Source organism: Choloepus didactylus, chromosome 7 (genome assembly GCF_015220235.1).
Source record: "Choloepus didactylus isolate mChoDid1 chromosome 7, mChoDid1.pri, whole genome shotgun sequence".
Taxonomy (NCBI): domain Eukaryota; kingdom Metazoa; phylum Chordata; class Mammalia; order Pilosa; family Megalonychidae; genus Choloepus; species Choloepus didactylus.
Genome location: NC_051313.1, coordinates 9,061,610 through 9,080,152, shown reverse-complemented (window position 1 = coordinate 9,080,152; position 18,543 = coordinate 9,061,610). Strand labels below are relative to the sequence as shown.

At 46.0% G+C, this 18,543-nt stretch overlaps 1 protein-coding gene across 5 annotated transcripts in view; it reads right to left on the bottom strand.

Moving 5' to 3' along the window:
* Positions 1 to 18,543, bottom strand: part of NHSL1 (NHS like 1) — a 145,279-nt gene that overhangs the window by 118,086 nt on the left and 8,650 nt on the right. For 3 of the 5 annotated variants that reach the window (XM_037842176.1, XM_037842178.1, XM_037842179.1), the window contains exon 1: positions 4,933 to 5,241. The exons of the other annotated variants lie outside the window; for them this stretch is intronic. In XM_037842176.1, coding sequence (XP_037698104.1) covers positions 4,933 to 5,218 — 286 coding nt within the window. In that variant the 5' untranslated portion in view covers positions 5,219 to 5,241. Of the gene's footprint in view, positions 1 to 4,932; positions 5,242 to 18,543 lie in introns of those variants that run through there. 5 annotated transcript variants of the gene reach the window in all.

Below are 18,543 nucleotides of genomic sequence, written 5' to 3'. Positions count from 1 at the left end.
TGGCTGTTTCCTGATTTCAAAATAGGATAATCCCCACCCCTGCCGGCCTCTGCGCCTGCCTGAAGGCAGGGTCAGGGTGTGCTGGGCGGAGAAGAGCCTTAATCACAAGACCCGCCTGCCTAGCAGCTCACCTTGTTCAGGTGTGTGCAGGTTTCTTGGCACTTGAGGGGGGCTCGAAACCTCGGTAGGACACAGCACCCCCCCAGGGGGTGATCAGAGAAGAGGAGGAATAAGAGGGGGGGGAAGAAAAAGACAATGCGGGGCAGATGAGAAACTCCCCCAAATCAAGGCGAATGGGACAGGAGGGAACGCCGGGCTCTTACCTGAGAGACCTGTGTCAAAGCTTTCAGTCATTCAAGGCTTTCCACCCAATTCCCCCAAATCGCGCAGAGCAATATCCTCGGGCAGAGCCTGCTCTTAACACAAGCAGACGCCAGGTTCTGCACTGCAGGTGGGAGGTTCATTCACTGCTGCTTCAATCCTTAAGGATGGCTTCTCCTAGCTGAAAATACTGCATGAGCTATTCAACCAGCGGTCTGGCTTCTGCTGCAGTGCATTGAAAAGCAAGATTTTGACTGTTTGTGGAAGGAGGAACGAGAGCTAGGAAGCATAATAAAGTTTTCCAGGGAAAGACAAAGGAAACGAAGGGCTAGCTTTGTTTAGTTTATGAAATTAACAGGGCTTCACCTGGCAGTGTAAAAAATGTGTGTCATCACCAGTGTGAAGGTGCTACTTTATAAACTGCAGATTGAGAAACTGCTAATTCCCTTGGTAGCTGTAGATTGCAAACTAACTAACAATTTGATGCAATTTTTAAGTGAAAGAAGGGAGAAAGAATGGGGAAGATTCACAGGAAGGTGGTTCTAAAAGCTGCTGCTGATTTAAGTAAAACTCCAAACCAGACTGGGTCATAGCACAGGAAGATGTTCAGAGCCGTGTTAGCTGCAATATTTCCAGGATCACTTGGTATCTTGATTACTTCAGTCTTTTAAAGGATGCTCAGAATAAGAGAACAAAGGAGTATAAATGTAGACTGTTTCCTTGACGGCTTCTTAGAGGACACTTCTTAAGGACCTTGCAGAGTGGATGTCTGCTCGCTAGCTCACTTGAAGAATGCACTTGTTCCAGCACAGAAATAACAAATCTGTTTCTGATTCCAGACATTATTTTCTAAATGCTGCCAAGAAAGGAATCTAAGGAATTCTTTTACATGCACAACACACATGAGACAACTGGAAAGGCCTGCCGTCTGTCCCAGGGCCGGAGAGGAAGAAGGGGCGAGGGAGTTTCTAGATGAACGGCCTCGCAGGAGGAGAGCCGCATGCCTGAGATGATTCGGGCCTCTAATCTCAACATAAGTCTTTGCTAATATTAGACAACCAAAAGGCTCCCCTGAATCTTGTGAAGCAGAAAAGGATACAGCCAGGCTTACCGTGCCGAGCATGCAGTTGGTGGGGATACACCCACTACACAGAGCCTACCACTTGCCTACTCCACCAAACTCAGTTCTAAATCTTGGAAGAAACACAGCCATGAGAAAGGGCCAGAATGTAGCTCAACACCAAACCTGGGTCTGTATCCCAACGGAGAGAACGCAGACCCAGGTTAAGATCCAATATGAAATCCAGCAACTTAAGGTCAATGAGGCTCACAAAACAAACTGTAATTAGCTTTATTTTTAAAGCACAGGTGTATATATTAGTCCTTTCCATATTCAGAGCAACAACATTTTTTTTAAATGACCTTTTTTTTCAAACTCAACCTCACCGAGGATGGATCTTCCTTCAAAAATTTCAAAATTATGTAACGACCCAACCAATGATTTTTAAAGGGCGTAGTTTAGCACGCATTACTTGTGTGTTATCAAAAAGGGGGGAACTTGCTGCAGACTCAAATATGGAAAGAAGCAGGGGAAGCAGGAGAATGTTAACAGACTGAGTCATCCCCCAGACCAAGCTAGCAAATCCAACTGTGTAAATTTTTTGGCTCATACCGAGTTCACTGCCGTGAACTAAGTTCAATTTCCTTTCTTGATTTTTCCCTTTTCAGCAGGATAAGAATCCATGAAGGAAATGGAATCATTTATAGGAACCCAAAAGGCAACGTTCCTTTTGCATGGCTGATCAAAGAGTTTGGACCTTTTCAAGCCTGCCACCTACATATAACACACTTGTCCCCGTGAGCTCCAAACGCTCTGTCAAAGTGGCCATGGTCATCACACACCTCCTGTAAAGCACCCATCATCAGCACAACTCGCGGGCCATCCGCCAGTGCTGTCTGCCAACAATTACCCCAGGAAATGAGAGGAAATGTTTAAGGACGTTTACTGCTGTTTGACATCAACGTCATATCACAAAGCACATGATTTTATGTTTTCCCAAAATATCAGCCTGTGATGGATTGGACATTAAAAAAAAAAAAAATACTCTTCACCACAAATTAGAGATACACTGCAAAGATCATTAATATTTATAAAGATGAAGCTGATGTAGTGTAATTAAGAAATCTGCATTCTGCACCATCTCAGAGAAACTTAATTATGTTCCTTGTAGTTTTTGTGGTAGAAATGCTTTCTTCTAATTTTTTGAATTAAATAATCAGTGGCTGGTATACTCTCTACGCATGCAGGCATCCTATTAATCATATTATTTCATAAGCCAGAAAACCCCTTCCCAGACAATGGGGGCTCACAGTGAAGGAACAACCTGCTGTCTTTGTTAACCATAGGGATTCTTGGCAGAGCTTTAGAGAACAACATCCCAGAGCTGAGGGGTGGGTGGCTGAGATGTTGGTCATACAAAAGGCATTTGGGTGGAGTGATCTAAGCCAGAGTCTTCACGGCCCCACATGACCCAGGAAAGCCCTTGGTAATGACAAAAATGACATCTCCTTTCCAAGAAGGTCCTTTCTCTAGCACCCGGTTGATCCAAAGCTAAACAGACAGGACTCCAGGGGAAAAACAGTCTAAATGGACAGAAGATGCTGCATCAATGTGGGAGGCTGTCAGATTGGAATATTTTCTTTCAACAATGAAAAGAAACACACAGGAATATGATTTTAAGCAAAAGAGGGCCAATCCCATTTTCTTTAACATCAGAGCTAATCATAAGCCCAGCCCCTAGGATATCAGCGAAGCAAAGAAACAGGCCAATGCCCGAAAGCCTCTGGAAGAGCCTCGAGGAAAACACACACTTATAGCAAGGGCACAAACATCAGCACAGAATCTCCGACGTCATGGCTTTACCGTGGATTCGCCTCACTGTGTGACTCAAAGAATAACCAAAAACAGCATTATTGTAACTCAGGAGATGGTAAGTCACAGAGAGGGAGCCAGGGCCACCAGCCAGTCTAGTCTGTCCTGGCTGCTGGGAGGTCAGAAAGTGGAGGGAAAGCTGTGAACACACACTTCAGTCTACAAGTTCTCTGCTGTCATCGCATGCCAGACACTTGACTTTTTAAAACTTTCCTAAGTTACCATGGAAATTAAGAACACACAAAATTGAAGGATTCTTTAATAAAATGAATTGCTGTTGTGGGAACGGGTGGAGACAGATCTGATGAAGTTGCAGTCACGCTCTGTAAGGGCTCCAGGCCCACATTCAATGAAAACCCCTGAACCCTCAGAGAGCACTGAATCATCATGGGGAAAGGACACTGGGTTAGCAGCACCCTCACCCAATAATACAGCATTGTTAACTCTTCATAGTTCAGCTTTTTTTTTTTTTTAAGGAAAAAAAATGTAAGAAACAGCATCATGAACTCTTGTAACTGCTTTCATCTAACATTTTTTAAGAAACATTCAAATTCAAGTTAGCCCTATGGAGCATCTTAGAACTCTATAGTAAATATATTAAATATATATAAATATATTAAATATATATATAAATATAGCAAATATATATAAAATATATTTATATATATATTATATATATATCCTTCTAGAGTAAAAAATTCATTGCTTAGTGAGAGAAACATCTGATGTTCTTTTTTGTTCTTACCACCTCCATTTTATCAAGTACAAGCACTTACTATGAGGATAAACAAACATTCCAAACTCTGTGGAGACATTACAAGGGGACGAGGGAGGTTACTATGTCATATTAGGATTAGAACTGTAAAGCTGAGGCTCAGAACCTATGTCCATACGTCATTAGCAATCAGCCAAGCCGGCAACATTTCCCAACATTGACAACCTGTCAAGAATTCCATATCAACTGAATGACATATACTGAAAAATATGAACCAGACAACCTCAATTCCCAGAAAATTCATCTTAACTCCCCCATTCAACAGTCTCACAGCCAACCACACTCTCAAATACCGAAATCAATCATATTATGCCAGGAGTTGGGAGAAAGAGCTGAGGGAAAAGAATTACCTAAAAGGAGAAAATACTCTCCAATTAATCAGGGAATCACTACATACACTCATACATTTAGCATCTTACACTACTTAGAAAGTACTTTAACCCATCCACACCTAGAATATACAGAAGACTTACATATAGTGAAGTTCATCTCACTCCTGAATTCACATTTTAATCACACTTTAAGTCCGATTAATGAGGAATCCACTTTTCCCCGTTTCTATCACTTTGATCCTCTACACAACTCACTCCAGAGGACTCTCACTACAACTATAAACGAGTCTCAAATTTAAGCGTATTCTTTAAAAACCCTCTTTAACTTGAGAATTTTAACGACTTTTGTCCCTGGCAAAACCCATACAAAACACATTCCAACTGAGAAATAATACCCTTTTGGTCTAAAAGAAAATTCCAGGTCCCCAGCAGGAGCTCTGTCTTCCTGTTTGCAACAAAAAAAGAACAATGACTTTTCCACTTTCATACTTAACAAAACCCCGTCGCACCCTGGTTCCGCCGCGGGTGCTAAACGCGAGGCCCCGGCCGTCCCCGGGCCCCGGGCCCCTCACCTTTCAGGCAGAACATCCCGAGGCCGTCCCATGGCGGGGCGGGCGCTGCGCGGGGGGCGCGGGGCGCGGGCGCGGGGAGGCGGCTCCGCGCCCGGCCCTCCCTCCCCGCGGCCCGCCCGGCCAGGCCGGCCTTCCCGGAGCCGCGGCCCAATCCGCAGCCGGGGGCCGGGCCGCCCACACCGCCCGGCCCTCCCCCCGGCCCGCGGCGCACGAGCCTCCCGGGGAGCGGGGAGGGTCTCTGCCCGTTGGTGTGCGCTCGGCTCCAGCACCTTCCACGGCCGCTCATGTGGGCAACGCGGCCGAACGGAAATCGCTGGACTCTGTTACCCTGTTGGCTCTCAGCCGTGACCCCGTGATTGCATTTCTGTCCACACGCAACCCCCCCCCAATATGGAACGACCCATGTGCGAGTGCATGATTAACGCTCAACTATCATCATAGGAAACTTGGCGCACGGTTGTCCCATTAATAAGGATAAAAATGTGAAGGGACGTGATTCTACTGCATGGCCATGCTTCAGACGAAGAAACAAAGATTAATACGACTGAGTCAGCACTGAGTCCTACTGTAGTTTTGCAGCCATCCTCAGGTCACCGCACGTCCAGTCCCCGCACTCCCCATCCACTGGAAAGCAGGCTCAGGGCTACTTTACCGTGAACTCAGGCTCCAAAGTGAAAGCAGGAGCTTCACGACAGATCTGAAGAGGCACAGTCGGCAGACGCTGCACAGGCCACCCGGCTCCCTGGGTCCTTCCCCGCGCACACCCGCGGGTGCTGGCCGCAGGGAGCAGCCATTGTTCGCAGGAACCGTTGCTGTTTGCACATCTTCCTTCTGGCCGCACAGGATGCAGGAAGCTGACTCACGGACCGAGCCATCCATCCGTCTGTGTCCTGGGGCGCGCACTCAGCCCTTCTGGATTTAGTTGTCTGGGGCAGTGCCCCCTGGTTGGTTTCGGCTCCACATTCTTGCACGTCGCCGGCAGCGTCTGGTTCATAAAGGCCTACCATGGGGAACTCACCATACTGGCTAAGAAAGGTCCCTGCCCAGGGGCTTGATGGGTTGGGAGAAAGAAAAAAAAAAAACTGCCTATGGAATGATAAACAGGGATACTAACTCTTAGAACTGGAAGGAGCCTGGGAGCTCATCTGGCTTTGTAGCTCTCTGTTCAGAGAGGAAAAGTGACCTGCCTCACTCACCAGTAGCCGCAGAATCAAGTGGGGCCACCTGACTCCACCATCCCCAGCCCTCCAGGAACCCTCTCCGGGGGGGGGGGGGGTCGCCCTCGGGCCCCTCCTCCTCTCTGAGGTCTTACAGGCAACTGTGAACCGCAAAGGTGGTCCTGAAGGCCTTCTCCTGGGTTAGGGTCACCTCTTAAATTGCACAGAGAGAGAGAGAGATGCTGCCTTTCAGCTTTGGGACTGGGGACATGGGCTGGGACCCACCACTCTACCAACACGTGCAGAATACACCTTTTTATAGACAACTCTATACGCTGGAAGAACGCTGAACTGGAGAGTAGAGAGACTCCAGCTGCACCACTGATGCTCTCTAGCTGGACTCCTAGCAGCTCATTGCCTGTGAATGTGGGGGTTGAAAGGGAACTAAATAATCATGAAGAGTCTACCCTCTCCGTTAATGTTTTGGCGTGACTGTATAGTAGCACTTTGTTAGATGCATCATGTCAGGTCTCCAGAAAAGAAATCAGCTTTGTGTTCTCACGGTTTTGTTAGTGCAAGAGGCAAGTGGGTGACTAAATAACCATAAGTCAACGTAAGCTAGATAGTAGAAGAATATATGAAATTAATAATGATCAGTGGGAGCTTCTTGCCTATTCCCATCTAAGCAAGTTAAAACATTTATAATTTAACAAGGTAAACATTGTGGCAAACGGGGAATGAATGCTTTTTTGCTTTTTAAATTACTTTCAATTTGTGTTTGCATGGGCCAAAAACCTGTTTTTCCCATAATCCCGGTTCTTACTGTGGCTAAACTGTTAAGGAAAACACCTTCCTACAGTAGAGCACTACTAAGCAGCACAGACACCATCCTCTATGAAATTAATGGCCTTATAGAAATCATTGTCCGAAAAGCTCAGAATGTTCAATTCAAGCAATGGAAACAGATCATCATTTTTAAAAGCCCTCACTTTCAACCTCAGAACAACTATGAATATGTTTGGAAAAAAAACATGAAAAAGTGCATTATTCAAACTAGGAAAAAAATAAGAACTATCCATTAAAACTACTACTATTTGCCACCACTGATCACTGCTAGAAAGAATGAAATGTAAGTCCCCAGGCAGCTGACGGAAGGGGAGCCAGATCTCAGAATTTACAGCCTCTGGGCAGGACAAGATCTGCTTTGCCAATCACCGCCTGAGGGCGGCAACCTCTTTCCCCCCTGTAGGATTACAACATCCAGCATCATGTTCAGATTTAACAGTTATTTTCCCTGCAAGAGGGAGTGGTAACCACAAAAACAGCCCCCAATTTTCAGATACTTATGCCTTCCAAACCACACCAGTGCTATTTCACTTGTGTGCTATTTTTGTTGTTGTTTCAATAAAATAGTAGGGATAAGGATAAATTAGGAATTAATTTGTATAACACATGGAATCAGTGAGTCTAGATGAGCTCCAAACTCTACTTTGTTCCTGGCAAAAGCACAAAACAAAAGTATGCAAGAGCAGGCAAACTACGTCTCCCTCCCTCTGCATCCTGACTTCTCTTATCAAAGCAGCCAGACAAACACGGAAACGCTCTTCTCATACCCACGCGAGGATTTGTTTGCCACCGACTGGAAAGTGCTGCCGGTGTCATCAGGGACAGATCTGCTTCCACATCCGTATCTCTAAGCCTGCATGTCTAAGGCCACTAAGACATTTTTCAATCCTCATTTCCTCCTATATTGAAGATGCTGAAACCTTCTGGTACATTTGAGATTAGAATGTTCAGATAATGCCAGTTCCCTGGAGAAGATGCTCTGAGGGCCAAGGTCGATGACACTGTGACCTTCAAAAGCAGCCCCATCGGCACATCTAGCCAAATCATAGTTATCCCCTGCACCCCCACCTCACCCCACCCCATTGTTTTAAAATGCATCTGATATCTGTCAATTTCTGAATTGCTCAGAGGAAATACAGGCTCCTTCATGGCTTTCCTATGTATTTATTACTACTGCAACTGCACGACAGAGATGGGAAAAAAATTCTAGCATTATTCTTTTAAATTGGCGAATTTCACTTTTTCTGTGGTTGGTTTAAAACTAGTCCCTGTTTTTGGCTCAGCCCAGCCACCTCTGTAGCCAGAGCTATCTCATCCGAGGGAAATCTGGAACACGGGTCTTTGTTCTGGACACTTCCTCTGCCTAACACCATCTGACCCCATGTCCTGTTTGGTTTTCCTGCACTCCGGAGCCAGGCCTGATCTACTGCACCCCGGGGCATCCCTTCCTCCTCTGCGCAGTCAACTCTTTCTTGGGAGATGCCCAAATCCCGATTCTTTGTGTGCTAGACACAAACCATCGACCCAGCTCCAAGCCAACCTGCAAGGACCTCCACTGGCTTCTGGCCTCAGGTGGCCCCATTCCCATCCCTGTATTTCCTCCCTGAATCACAGAAGTTCTGCTCAAATTGCTCATTTTTCCCCTAATGTAAGATTTCTGTGCAGCCAGGCATCCCAGCCAAGGAGGTAGCTCTCATTTTGCTCCTTGCTGTGACATTTGTCTCCAGTCTCTTTCATGGCACCCCAGCTCTCCTAATACTCAAAGGACTCTAGTTTTCCCATTTTATTATCTTTGGGTGCACTGGTTCCATCTTCCAAAGGAATGCTGTGACAAGTCTCCAACTTGGCCTGGGCTGAGATATCCCCGCAGCCTCTCCCATCCCCTAGACGTGGCTGTTCCAGTGCTGTGCCCTGACCCCAGTCTGACTTCACCCATTTCCCTGGAGGCACGTTCGCCCTCTCGGACCCTGGAAAGGAGACTTCCTTGCATTGCTGCACCTCACCTATCCTGCCCTCGAGGGCTCCAGAGGGTGTAGCGACGGCGGAGACCTCTCTGTAGTAGACATGTTTTCCTCTCTAAGTCCAACCTCTTAATCCACCTTCATACCTTCTACACCTTTCTCAAAGAGCTCCAATTGCTCCTTTCTATCCCTTGAAAGAAAAATCATGTTTTCCCTTAAGTGAAAAGCACCTGATAAGGATAAACCCCAAACTAAATATCTCGCAGTAAAGGCCCTCTGGATTGGGACCCACTTCCTCCCGGGGAGGCTTCAGGCCCAGTACAGACGGCCGCAGGCTCCACTAGCTTTGCTCAGGATATCATTTCTTTTATCTGGAGTGCACAGCCCCCACCCAAACATGACAGGTGCTCAATGTTTGTAGCATAAGCACAAAAAAACAGAAAAATTATTGCTTCAAGTTCTTACCCACAAGCAAATAATTAGTGGGAAATGTATAAAACCACGGGCAAGATATATATGCAAAAGCAAAACAATTCCTATGAAAAGTCATTAACTTATTTAACATATTCCTGAAAATTCAATAAATGGACACTATTTTCCCTACATAAGGCTGTACTTGATATTTGTTATTAAATGAATTAAAGACCACTAATAGTTAACCTATGGTGGAATTTTTATAAATTATCATTTCTTTAAAAATAGGCTAAAGAGGCCTCATTTTCAAACACGCAAACACAGATACCATTCTTGCTGAAGTCAAGTTCACCAGAGCACACTCAGAAAGTAGTTTTCATACTCTCATTCAGCTGAATTTAAATATCTGAAAGAGGATGGATGAGAGGAAAGGGGGGGAGGGAGTAGTTTTTCTGGAAGTATCCATACAAGAATATTAGAATATCGATGTCCCTGCACCCAGCTGGAGGAAGGATACCAGAACATGTCACAGTAGTGACTCCAGATCCCCTTTCTTAGCAGACTGCTAATGATATGTATTAAAGGAGAGAAAAACAAAAACAATACAGTCTAAATATCATTCTCTTAAAGCTTTACCCTGGTTAGCAGCTCTAACAGATGCATCTCACATTTTGGAAGGTCTAGGTTAAAGGGTATAAAAAAACTTCCAGAAAAGAGGTGGCACCGTGTCTTTCATGCAGAATATTTCATCCATGACGTCCTCGAGGGACTGTCTCCCAAAATACACAGATCAAGGACAACCTCCTGAACAAATAACCTAACATAATGAAGTCATTTGTGTCATTTTCTCCTAAGCGTCTGAGTAATCTGAGGAAGTCAAAACAATAACCAACCTTCAACTACAGAAGCAGGTGCTACTCTTCCGCCCACAAAATCACCATCCCAAATCATCCTAAAGAGAAGTCACCTACAAATCAGAATTATCCCAGCCCATGGACCAGCCACCCAGGAGGACCACAAAGTCCTCCACAATTTACTTGCTAATAAAATGTATGCCCATAATCATGGAGAGCATCTGGATTGTAATGACTTTTAACAATCAAACAAAAAGATAAAAATAAAGAGGAAGTCACAAAACCCAGAGTCCTGATCATTTCTGCAAAGATGATACAGTACATTGTGCTAATGTGTAAGCTACTGAAGACTTATAAATATGAAGTATTTAATTTTGAAGCCAACCTTATAAGAGAACCTCAAGCCTCTGTAAAGAGCTACAGAATGTCTGCAGAGAAGGAGCTTACATCTGAAGTCACCACGTTCTCCAACTTTTGACCCACTTAAACCTTGGTGGCCAGGCTGAAAGGAAGTAGCAAATCATTTCCTTTTCGACTGCCAAGCCTTCGGAGTCTCCAGGCCGCTGGAACTTCAGGAATAGTGAGTTATTTCGGGACCCAGAGGGTTTCCAATGATAATGGGTTGAGGAAACCACAGCATCTGGACTCCTTTGGTCATTTTCCCCGTCCTTAGGAGTTTAAAAATAAGCACGCAAATGATCCTTCACATTGGCAGACCGATTTCCAAGGTGGAGTCTTACCACAGGGCGTAAAAATCACAGTTAGAATCCGCAGAGCACAGCGCACCCCGCGAGAACAGCTCTTTCCTGATCCTCCTCTGTGATCATTACAGACGGGGCTGAGTGTCTCCCTTTTTGGTTCTGGTTTTATCTCCTCCCTCCCTCTCAACCTCAGCAAAGCCGTAATAGAGGCATCTGCACGTCTTTTCATGGTAGTGGCGGGCGTTTCCTCTGTGTTCTCTCTTTAATGCACCGCTACAAGTTCAGCTATTAACTATAATAAATCCTCAGCCATTCCAGGGAGAAAAAGTTATGTGACAAAAACAGAAAACTCAGTTTAAAGCTTTAAAATGCATTAATTTCTCTTAATGCACGTGTGCTTCTGAAAGCTCCAGCCAGTTGTTTGAATGCCTCCAGGGACTTCAGTTTACACAAAAGAAAGTGGGCAGCCCGGGGCCTTAGCATGGTTTTTCTCCCCCCTCTTCAATTCTTTGAAAGCAAAATGTATTTTATTATTACTCCTGGAGGAAAAGTGAGAGCAGACGGCCAGTTTTCGGGGTGCAGGTTCCCCGTTTGCCTTGGCCGTCCTTAGTGAGTTGCTTATCTTCTGGATATCAATTAAGAAAACCTGCTTCCTGATACACAGGGAATAAAAAGTTTCCAGAACCTGCTCTGTAAGGTCAGCAAAGGAATCCCTCTCTTGACCTTCTTGGGGCAGTCAGGAACAAGCAAATTAAAGAAGCTAACCGGACCACACTCGCAATAACTTTTAAGAGAGGAGAAACAAATTCAGGGCCGTTGCCTGGCTCAGCCACTGCTGGCTGCATGCTCTTGAGCAAGATAACTCATCTCCCAGCATCCTCATCTCCTTATCTGTCAAAAAAGGGATCAGACGGGATTATCTGGAAGGCTCCTTCCAGCCTCAACACATCAGTGACTGCACTAGCCCGAGCCCTGCAATGTCACTAGGCTCCCATTTAGAGACCATGGATAAATAATATACAATTTAGAAGCCAGTGACTACATATACCAACTCAACTGCTCGTGAATGGCAATGAAAGGGGAAAATATGTGCTCACTGCTTCAGTAAGGCCTCTTTCTAAACAATCACGAGAGTTTATTAATTAGGTCTATACAGAAACCAGTTGCACTTCTGTGAATTTTCATGACATCAGAAAAGAAAGAAATTTGTAAATTAAGTCACCATCTCTGAGAGTTTACAAGCAAAGCATAGAACTGGGAACCAAAGAGTCTGAGGTCTCGAACATCAACCATGAAGTTTGTGTGGGGAGAGTGGGAAGATGGATAACAGTTTCTGAAATTGTTAACGTTTCTCTGAGCCTCATCCTTTGAGTCACAGAACAATATTTTTTAAAAAAATCTTTACTTTCAATGAATTTAAATTTTGTAGCTCTCCAAAGTATAGATCAAAATATTTATTGAGCAACTTCTGTGGGCCTAAGATGCAAATGGAGATTAGAGCATTTCAACACAGACCCTAAAAGGGCAGGTCCAGGCCGAGTATTGGGACATTAGTGGTTTTTTTAACAAATTCAAGGAAAAGGCAGAGACTCAGATCAGCCTTTTAGTTGCATTTTGTATCATTCCCATTTATGTTAAGGAAGGTCAAATGTCACAAGGTATTTGGCCAAAAATGTTCAGTGGAGCAGAGTAGCTTTGGGTTTATCTGCCTTCTCTTCACCATGTCATGATGTCTTTAGAAGCAGATTATGTGAAGAGAGATAGAGAACTGAGGATTCAGGAACTGTATGAAAAATGAATAAATATATTTGGTGTCCAAATATCAGATGGCAGGAGGAGAGGGGAGGGAGAAGGCAGGGAGCAAGAGCCGAATAGGTTGTTAGGGAAAGTGGTGAACAGTGAAACCCAAGCTTAAAGGCTTAAAAGCCATGGCTCTGCCTAAGGGAAACACTGCAGCAGATGGTGCTTGGCGAAATGCAAGTGAGTGCGCACTGCACGGGAATCTGGGGGAAATGCAGCATGAGTGTGCACTGTAGGGGGAATCCGGGGGAAATGGAGAGTGAGTGTGCACTGTAGGGGAATCTGGGGGAAATTGAGAGTGAGTGTGCACTGTAGGGGAATGCGGGGGAAATGGTGAGTGAGTGTGCACTGCAGGGGGAATCTGGGGGAAACGGAGAGTGAGTGTGCACTGCAGGGGGAATCCGGGGGAAATGGAGAGTGAGTGTGCACTGTCGGGGGAATCTGGGGGAAATGCAGAGTGAGTGTGCACTGCAGGGGAAATCTGGAGGACATGCAGAGTGAGTGTGCACTGCTGGGTGAATCCTGCCCCCACACAGACATGATCAAGTCCTAAGCTCAGTCCTCTGGATCCTAACTAGGATCTTCGAAGATCCCACTTGGATGAGGCCAAACGCACTCAGGATGGCCTGAATCCCTGCAACTGGGGTCCCTGAAGCAGAGATCTGGGCACCATCAGTAGGGGACAGTAGGAGGTAGGAGATGGGTGGCCATGACGGAGGCAGAGGTGGAGTTATGGGGAGCCAGCAAGCCACCCCAGAACGCCAAGGGCTTCCGAGAAAGCACGCCCCTGCCCACACCTTGATTTTGGACTTCCAGCCTCCAAAACTGGGAGGCCATAAATTCCTGTTGTGAGAGACAATCAGCTGTGGCATCTGGCCTCGGCCCCGGCACACTAAGACAACGACTTCGTAGAAGTGCTTAAAATTTAACGTTCACAAAAAGAACTGGGTCACCCAAACACAGCCACAATCCCCTAACTGTAATGCAGACATTTTTTCAGCTATACTGTACTAAAAAGAAAAGCCAACAGAAGATACTCAAATAAAAAGATATTTACACATCACAGTACACCCCATTTATCACGAGATCGATTTTCTGAGAAACTCGACCAGTCAAAACGTGGCCAAGAAGCTGGAGTGCCCTCCAACCAGCTGACTCCGTGGCTCAGGAACTTGCTCATCTTTGGATCAATGCAGCTGTGATAAACTGGGTTTCCCAGACACCCCACACATGAGGTAACAGATCAGAAACCCCCTAGGGAGGTGAAGAGAGAGCACACGGCCTCCAGCTAAAAGGGAAAAAGAGAAAAGTTTAAAAACCTGCCATCAGAAGTGAAAGAACACGTCAGTGGAGACCACCTGATGTCCACCCCAAGAGGCTTACGAAACCTGGAGGCCACCGGGGCATCCCCAGGGCATCCCCAACCATCCCATGGTTCAGCAAGGACTCCCAGCAACACCGAGGCATCGAGACCACGTCAGGCATAGATGCAGCAGACCAAGTCCTAAGCCAGGGATTCAAATCCAGGCCACCCCACTCACTCTTTCTGTGGCTTCAGCAAGTCACTTAATCCTGCAGGGACTTTCTTACCACCAAAGGGGGGGGTCTTAGTTTCCTGGGGTTGCTATAGCAAAGTATCACAACCGGGTGACTTAAAATAACCATCTCCGTTCCGGAGGCTCTAGGGAAGGACCCCTCTTGCCTCTTCCAGTCTCGGGCAGGGCTGGGGGTCCCAGGCGTTGTGGGGCCTGCGGCTGCCTCACCACAACCTGTGCTCTGGCTTCCCATGGCCATCTTCTGTCTATCTGTCTGTCCTCCATGATGCAAGTCACGTGGGACCAGGGCCCACCCTAAATCCAGTTTGGCCTTGTCTTAACGGATCACATCTCCAAAGACCCTGTTTCTAAATAAGGTCCCATCTGCGGGGCCAAGGGTTGGGACTTGAGTACGTCTATTTGGGGGGCGCAATTCAACCCCCAACAGGGGTAATTCCCCCTTTCCTGCCCACCTCACATAACTGTCCTAAAGACGAAGTGAGATGTGGAGCGTGGGAGAGCTGCGGAAACCACAAACCACAAACAGACACGCTCTGCAGAGTCACCTCCAGGGACGTCCACAGAAAGAGCATTTGAATCGTTTAGAATCCCCATGGATGACTGAGCAAGCTTCTGTGACATGGAAATATAAATAAATAAAAGGCTTATTCCTATACTCTTTGCACAAGCTGACATGTAGTCCATATGACCACAATTTAGAAGATATCCCTAATCAGTGATCCATTCTTTACTACAATAATTTTATGTTTGAAAGAAAATGCAGCTTTCCTTGCAGCCGGGGTGTGGGATCCCTGGTACATGCAGGCTACGCGGCAACCTTTGGAAAGTAAAGCTAAAGGGACGAAGTCTCTCAACTAATTTTCCGCTCCGTGTGGTGGACAACAGGCCACTAAGCATGAAGACGGGAAAATCTACAGGAAGAGGACAGATGCTGGGGAGACCCTGGGGTTCAGGGGCTTCCCCTCAGGAGGGCCAGGGGGTGTGGCCGTTCAGCCAGCCCCTCCATGGGCTCTGACGCGGCCTCCAGCAGGGACCAGGGTTCCCCTGGAGACAGCTCAGCCCTGTCGGCCAGCTCCCAGCGGGCATGCTCCAGCCGGGGCTGCAGGAGGAACCCCTGAAAAAGACTTGGTGTGCGTGTGCGTGTGTGTGTGTGTGTGTGTGTGTGAGAGAGAGAGAGAGAGAGAGTGTGTGTGTGTGTGAAATCTCAGGGGCTCAGGAACAAGGCAGTTCTCTGGCCACACACTCTTCTGAGACAAGCCACTCACTGTGCAGCCTCTGCAGATCCCGCGGGTGTGTGAGGCCCGTGTGCACGGCTGGCATGGCCCCCAGCGGAGGTGCCACCACAGTCTGTGACGTCTCCTAGACGCGGTGGGGAGCCTTCCAGTACCGGGGCATCATAAAACCCGACCGGAAGAAACAAAGCCTATTTAAAGCACCGCTTTGCCAGCTGAAGGCTGTGACCTGACTGGGGGTCAAAAAAATCAAATGAGTGGATCAGGGCTGACATTTTTTTAATTTAATAAAATAGAAGAGAAAAGAGAGAGTATTACATACAGTCATATAGTGAGGGGAAAGAGTTTCACCAACTTTTGTTTTAGAATATATATATAATATATATGAAGAGATATATATATATATATATTCTCTGTGTGTGTGTGTGCACATGTGCAAAATGTGTATTAGGACTCAAAGACAAGTGTATTTATTACTCTGCACACATGCAAAATTTTTGAAAGTCATTGACTTAAAACTATTTTTATCAACTTCTCAGACACTGAGAAATTCAAAACTTTCACATCATAGTTCCACCGTAAAAGATTCTCTCCCCCATTTCAAAAAAGCGTTTATTTGGATGACCAGATTGACAATATGTGGTACATCCATTCAACGGAATATTACTCAGCCATAAAAAGGAATGCTGTTCTAATGCACACTACATCAGGATGAACCTTGAAGACATTATGCTAAGGGAAGTAAGCCAGATGCAAAAGGACAAATATTGTAGGATTCCACTCTACAAAATATCTAGAATAGGCAAACTGATAGAGAGAAAGTAGGTGAGAGGTGACCAGGGGCTGTGGGGAGGGGACATGGGGAGTTACGGCTTAATGGGTACAGAGTTTCTGTTTGAGCGGTGATAGTTGCCCAACATTACGAATATAATTATGGTCACTGACTTGTACACTTAAAAGTGGTTAAAATGGAAATTTTTACATTGTATATATTTTATCACACTGAAAAAAAACACATAGGGGAAAAAAGCATTTATTATAGAGAAATCTAGCTCAACCTACTCAGAAACTAAAAGATAGACCCTGCCCTTTATTAGCTGGAGTTGGAATCAGAACATTCAATATTTCTAAAGTCAGGTTCCGCGCCTCTCTCTGGCTGTAATGACACAAGAACATAGATTGACTAATAAAATGACACATATCCCAGGGTGTGGGATGTAGCCAAGGTCTACGAGCCAAAGGAAAATCGGAGAAGAGCGATCCCCACCTCTCCAGCTTCATACAGCATCCACAGCACACAAGAACATCCAAACAAGAGAAGATGGCTTACAACTTGCTTATAAATCAAGCAGGACTAGCCCCCTTACGATGGAAAAACATTCAGAAATTCATACTCCAGGACAAAGCACTGGACTTGGAAAGCTAGCTAGAAAGAAAATTACAGAACAGATCTTTCTACAGTAGAGTACGGTGTGTTGATAAACTTGGCAATACAAATTACTCTAAGGTAGAAATCAAAGTTCTTTTAACAAGAAGTCAAAGCACTCCATGTACTTTCTACTAGTGAAAAAATTATGTAAATAAATAACGAGCAGGCAAAATGACACGGCAAGCAAGCCAAGTGCAGCCACAACCACCTGCCAAGGAAACGGAGCCAATCATCTTCTGTGTGCTTTGTAAAAGAACCCAGGACCAATCAGGGCTTCGGCAGCACACACACCTGAGCTCAGGTAGGAATTCTGGTTTATCTCAGACTGTAATCCAGACAGAAGAAACCCAGTTTCTACTTCAGCCGAGGTGTGTCGGGTTACAAAGTGGAGGAGACTCTTGGGAGACGGAGGCAAGGGAACTTTGTAACAAAAATAAAATACATTTCTTCTCACTTTCCCATTTAAAGGGTACTGCAAAGACAAAAGTCAAGTGATGCAGTTCGTCGACATCTAAACTGCCTGTGGCTTTTACTTATACATGGGATTTCCTTAGAGAAAGAAAAACATACACCTAGTTCAAACCTGACAATTAGCTTTTATCCTTGTTTCACACCTTTTCCAACCATCTGCAGAAATTTCACCAAGCCCTAGCTAGAAAATAAGCAGCATATCCAGAATCCTGCCCGAATCCCAGTGGACAGCCATTGGCATCTCTGGGCAGGGGGGATAGGGGTCCAAAAGCTGTTAGCAAAGAAGGGGGCAGAAGAGAGGGAGGGAAACACATGATCTTTCCACCTTGACATCTTTTGTCCTCCTCTTCCCTCCAGTCCACTCTTTTCGTGAATGTCTTCCATTCATTCCTGCCCCCAACTCAAGAGAGCATGCAAATGTGGGTCAGAGACCCCTCCATACCACCCACCCTACCGAGTGACATCCTGCAGAGCGGTTCACTCCAGGTCACCTCAAAATTCACACCCTTTCACCCTGAACCTGGGAGAGGCTTGCCCCTCACTGTGGGTATCTCAAGGAGCGGCTTTATCCCAAGCCATACTCAGCAACAGGTGCTCTCAAAACACACCAACCCACGCTGTGTACCCAGGCTGGGGAGTGAGCCCAGCAAAGGGTGGGCAGCAGTGGTGGGCAAAGCTCCTGCCGGGAAACATGGCTCTCAAATCTCCCCAGGGAGATGGTCTTGGAAGCTGCTAGACAGACCCATGTACACCGCTTATCATACATGTTTAAATATCCAACACAAGACGTTTCCTGCTTTCCCTGCGGGATTCCAGCCAGAATGAACTAAATACTTGTTGGCTGAATGTCCATGATGAGCAGTTGGTCTTGAAATGATGGGGACACGTGGAGAGGCTGAACTCGCTGGAAAAGGACAGAGGTGCTCGAGTGCTGGAGATGGAGGGGTGGGCCAGGGGGATGTCACAGCAACCCCAGGCACCACAGGGCCTCACCCCATGGACATCTGTGCAAACCCACAGCCTGCCAGGGGTTGTTGAGGACACAGAGCGTTCCAGTCACATTTATTACGATACACGATCACCATAAATACCATCCTTAAAAGGGAAGATTAGAAATATAAGATAAAGACCAGCTACATGGCCTGAAGCTAGAAAAAAAAATAACTGAAAAACACAGCTGTACACACTAC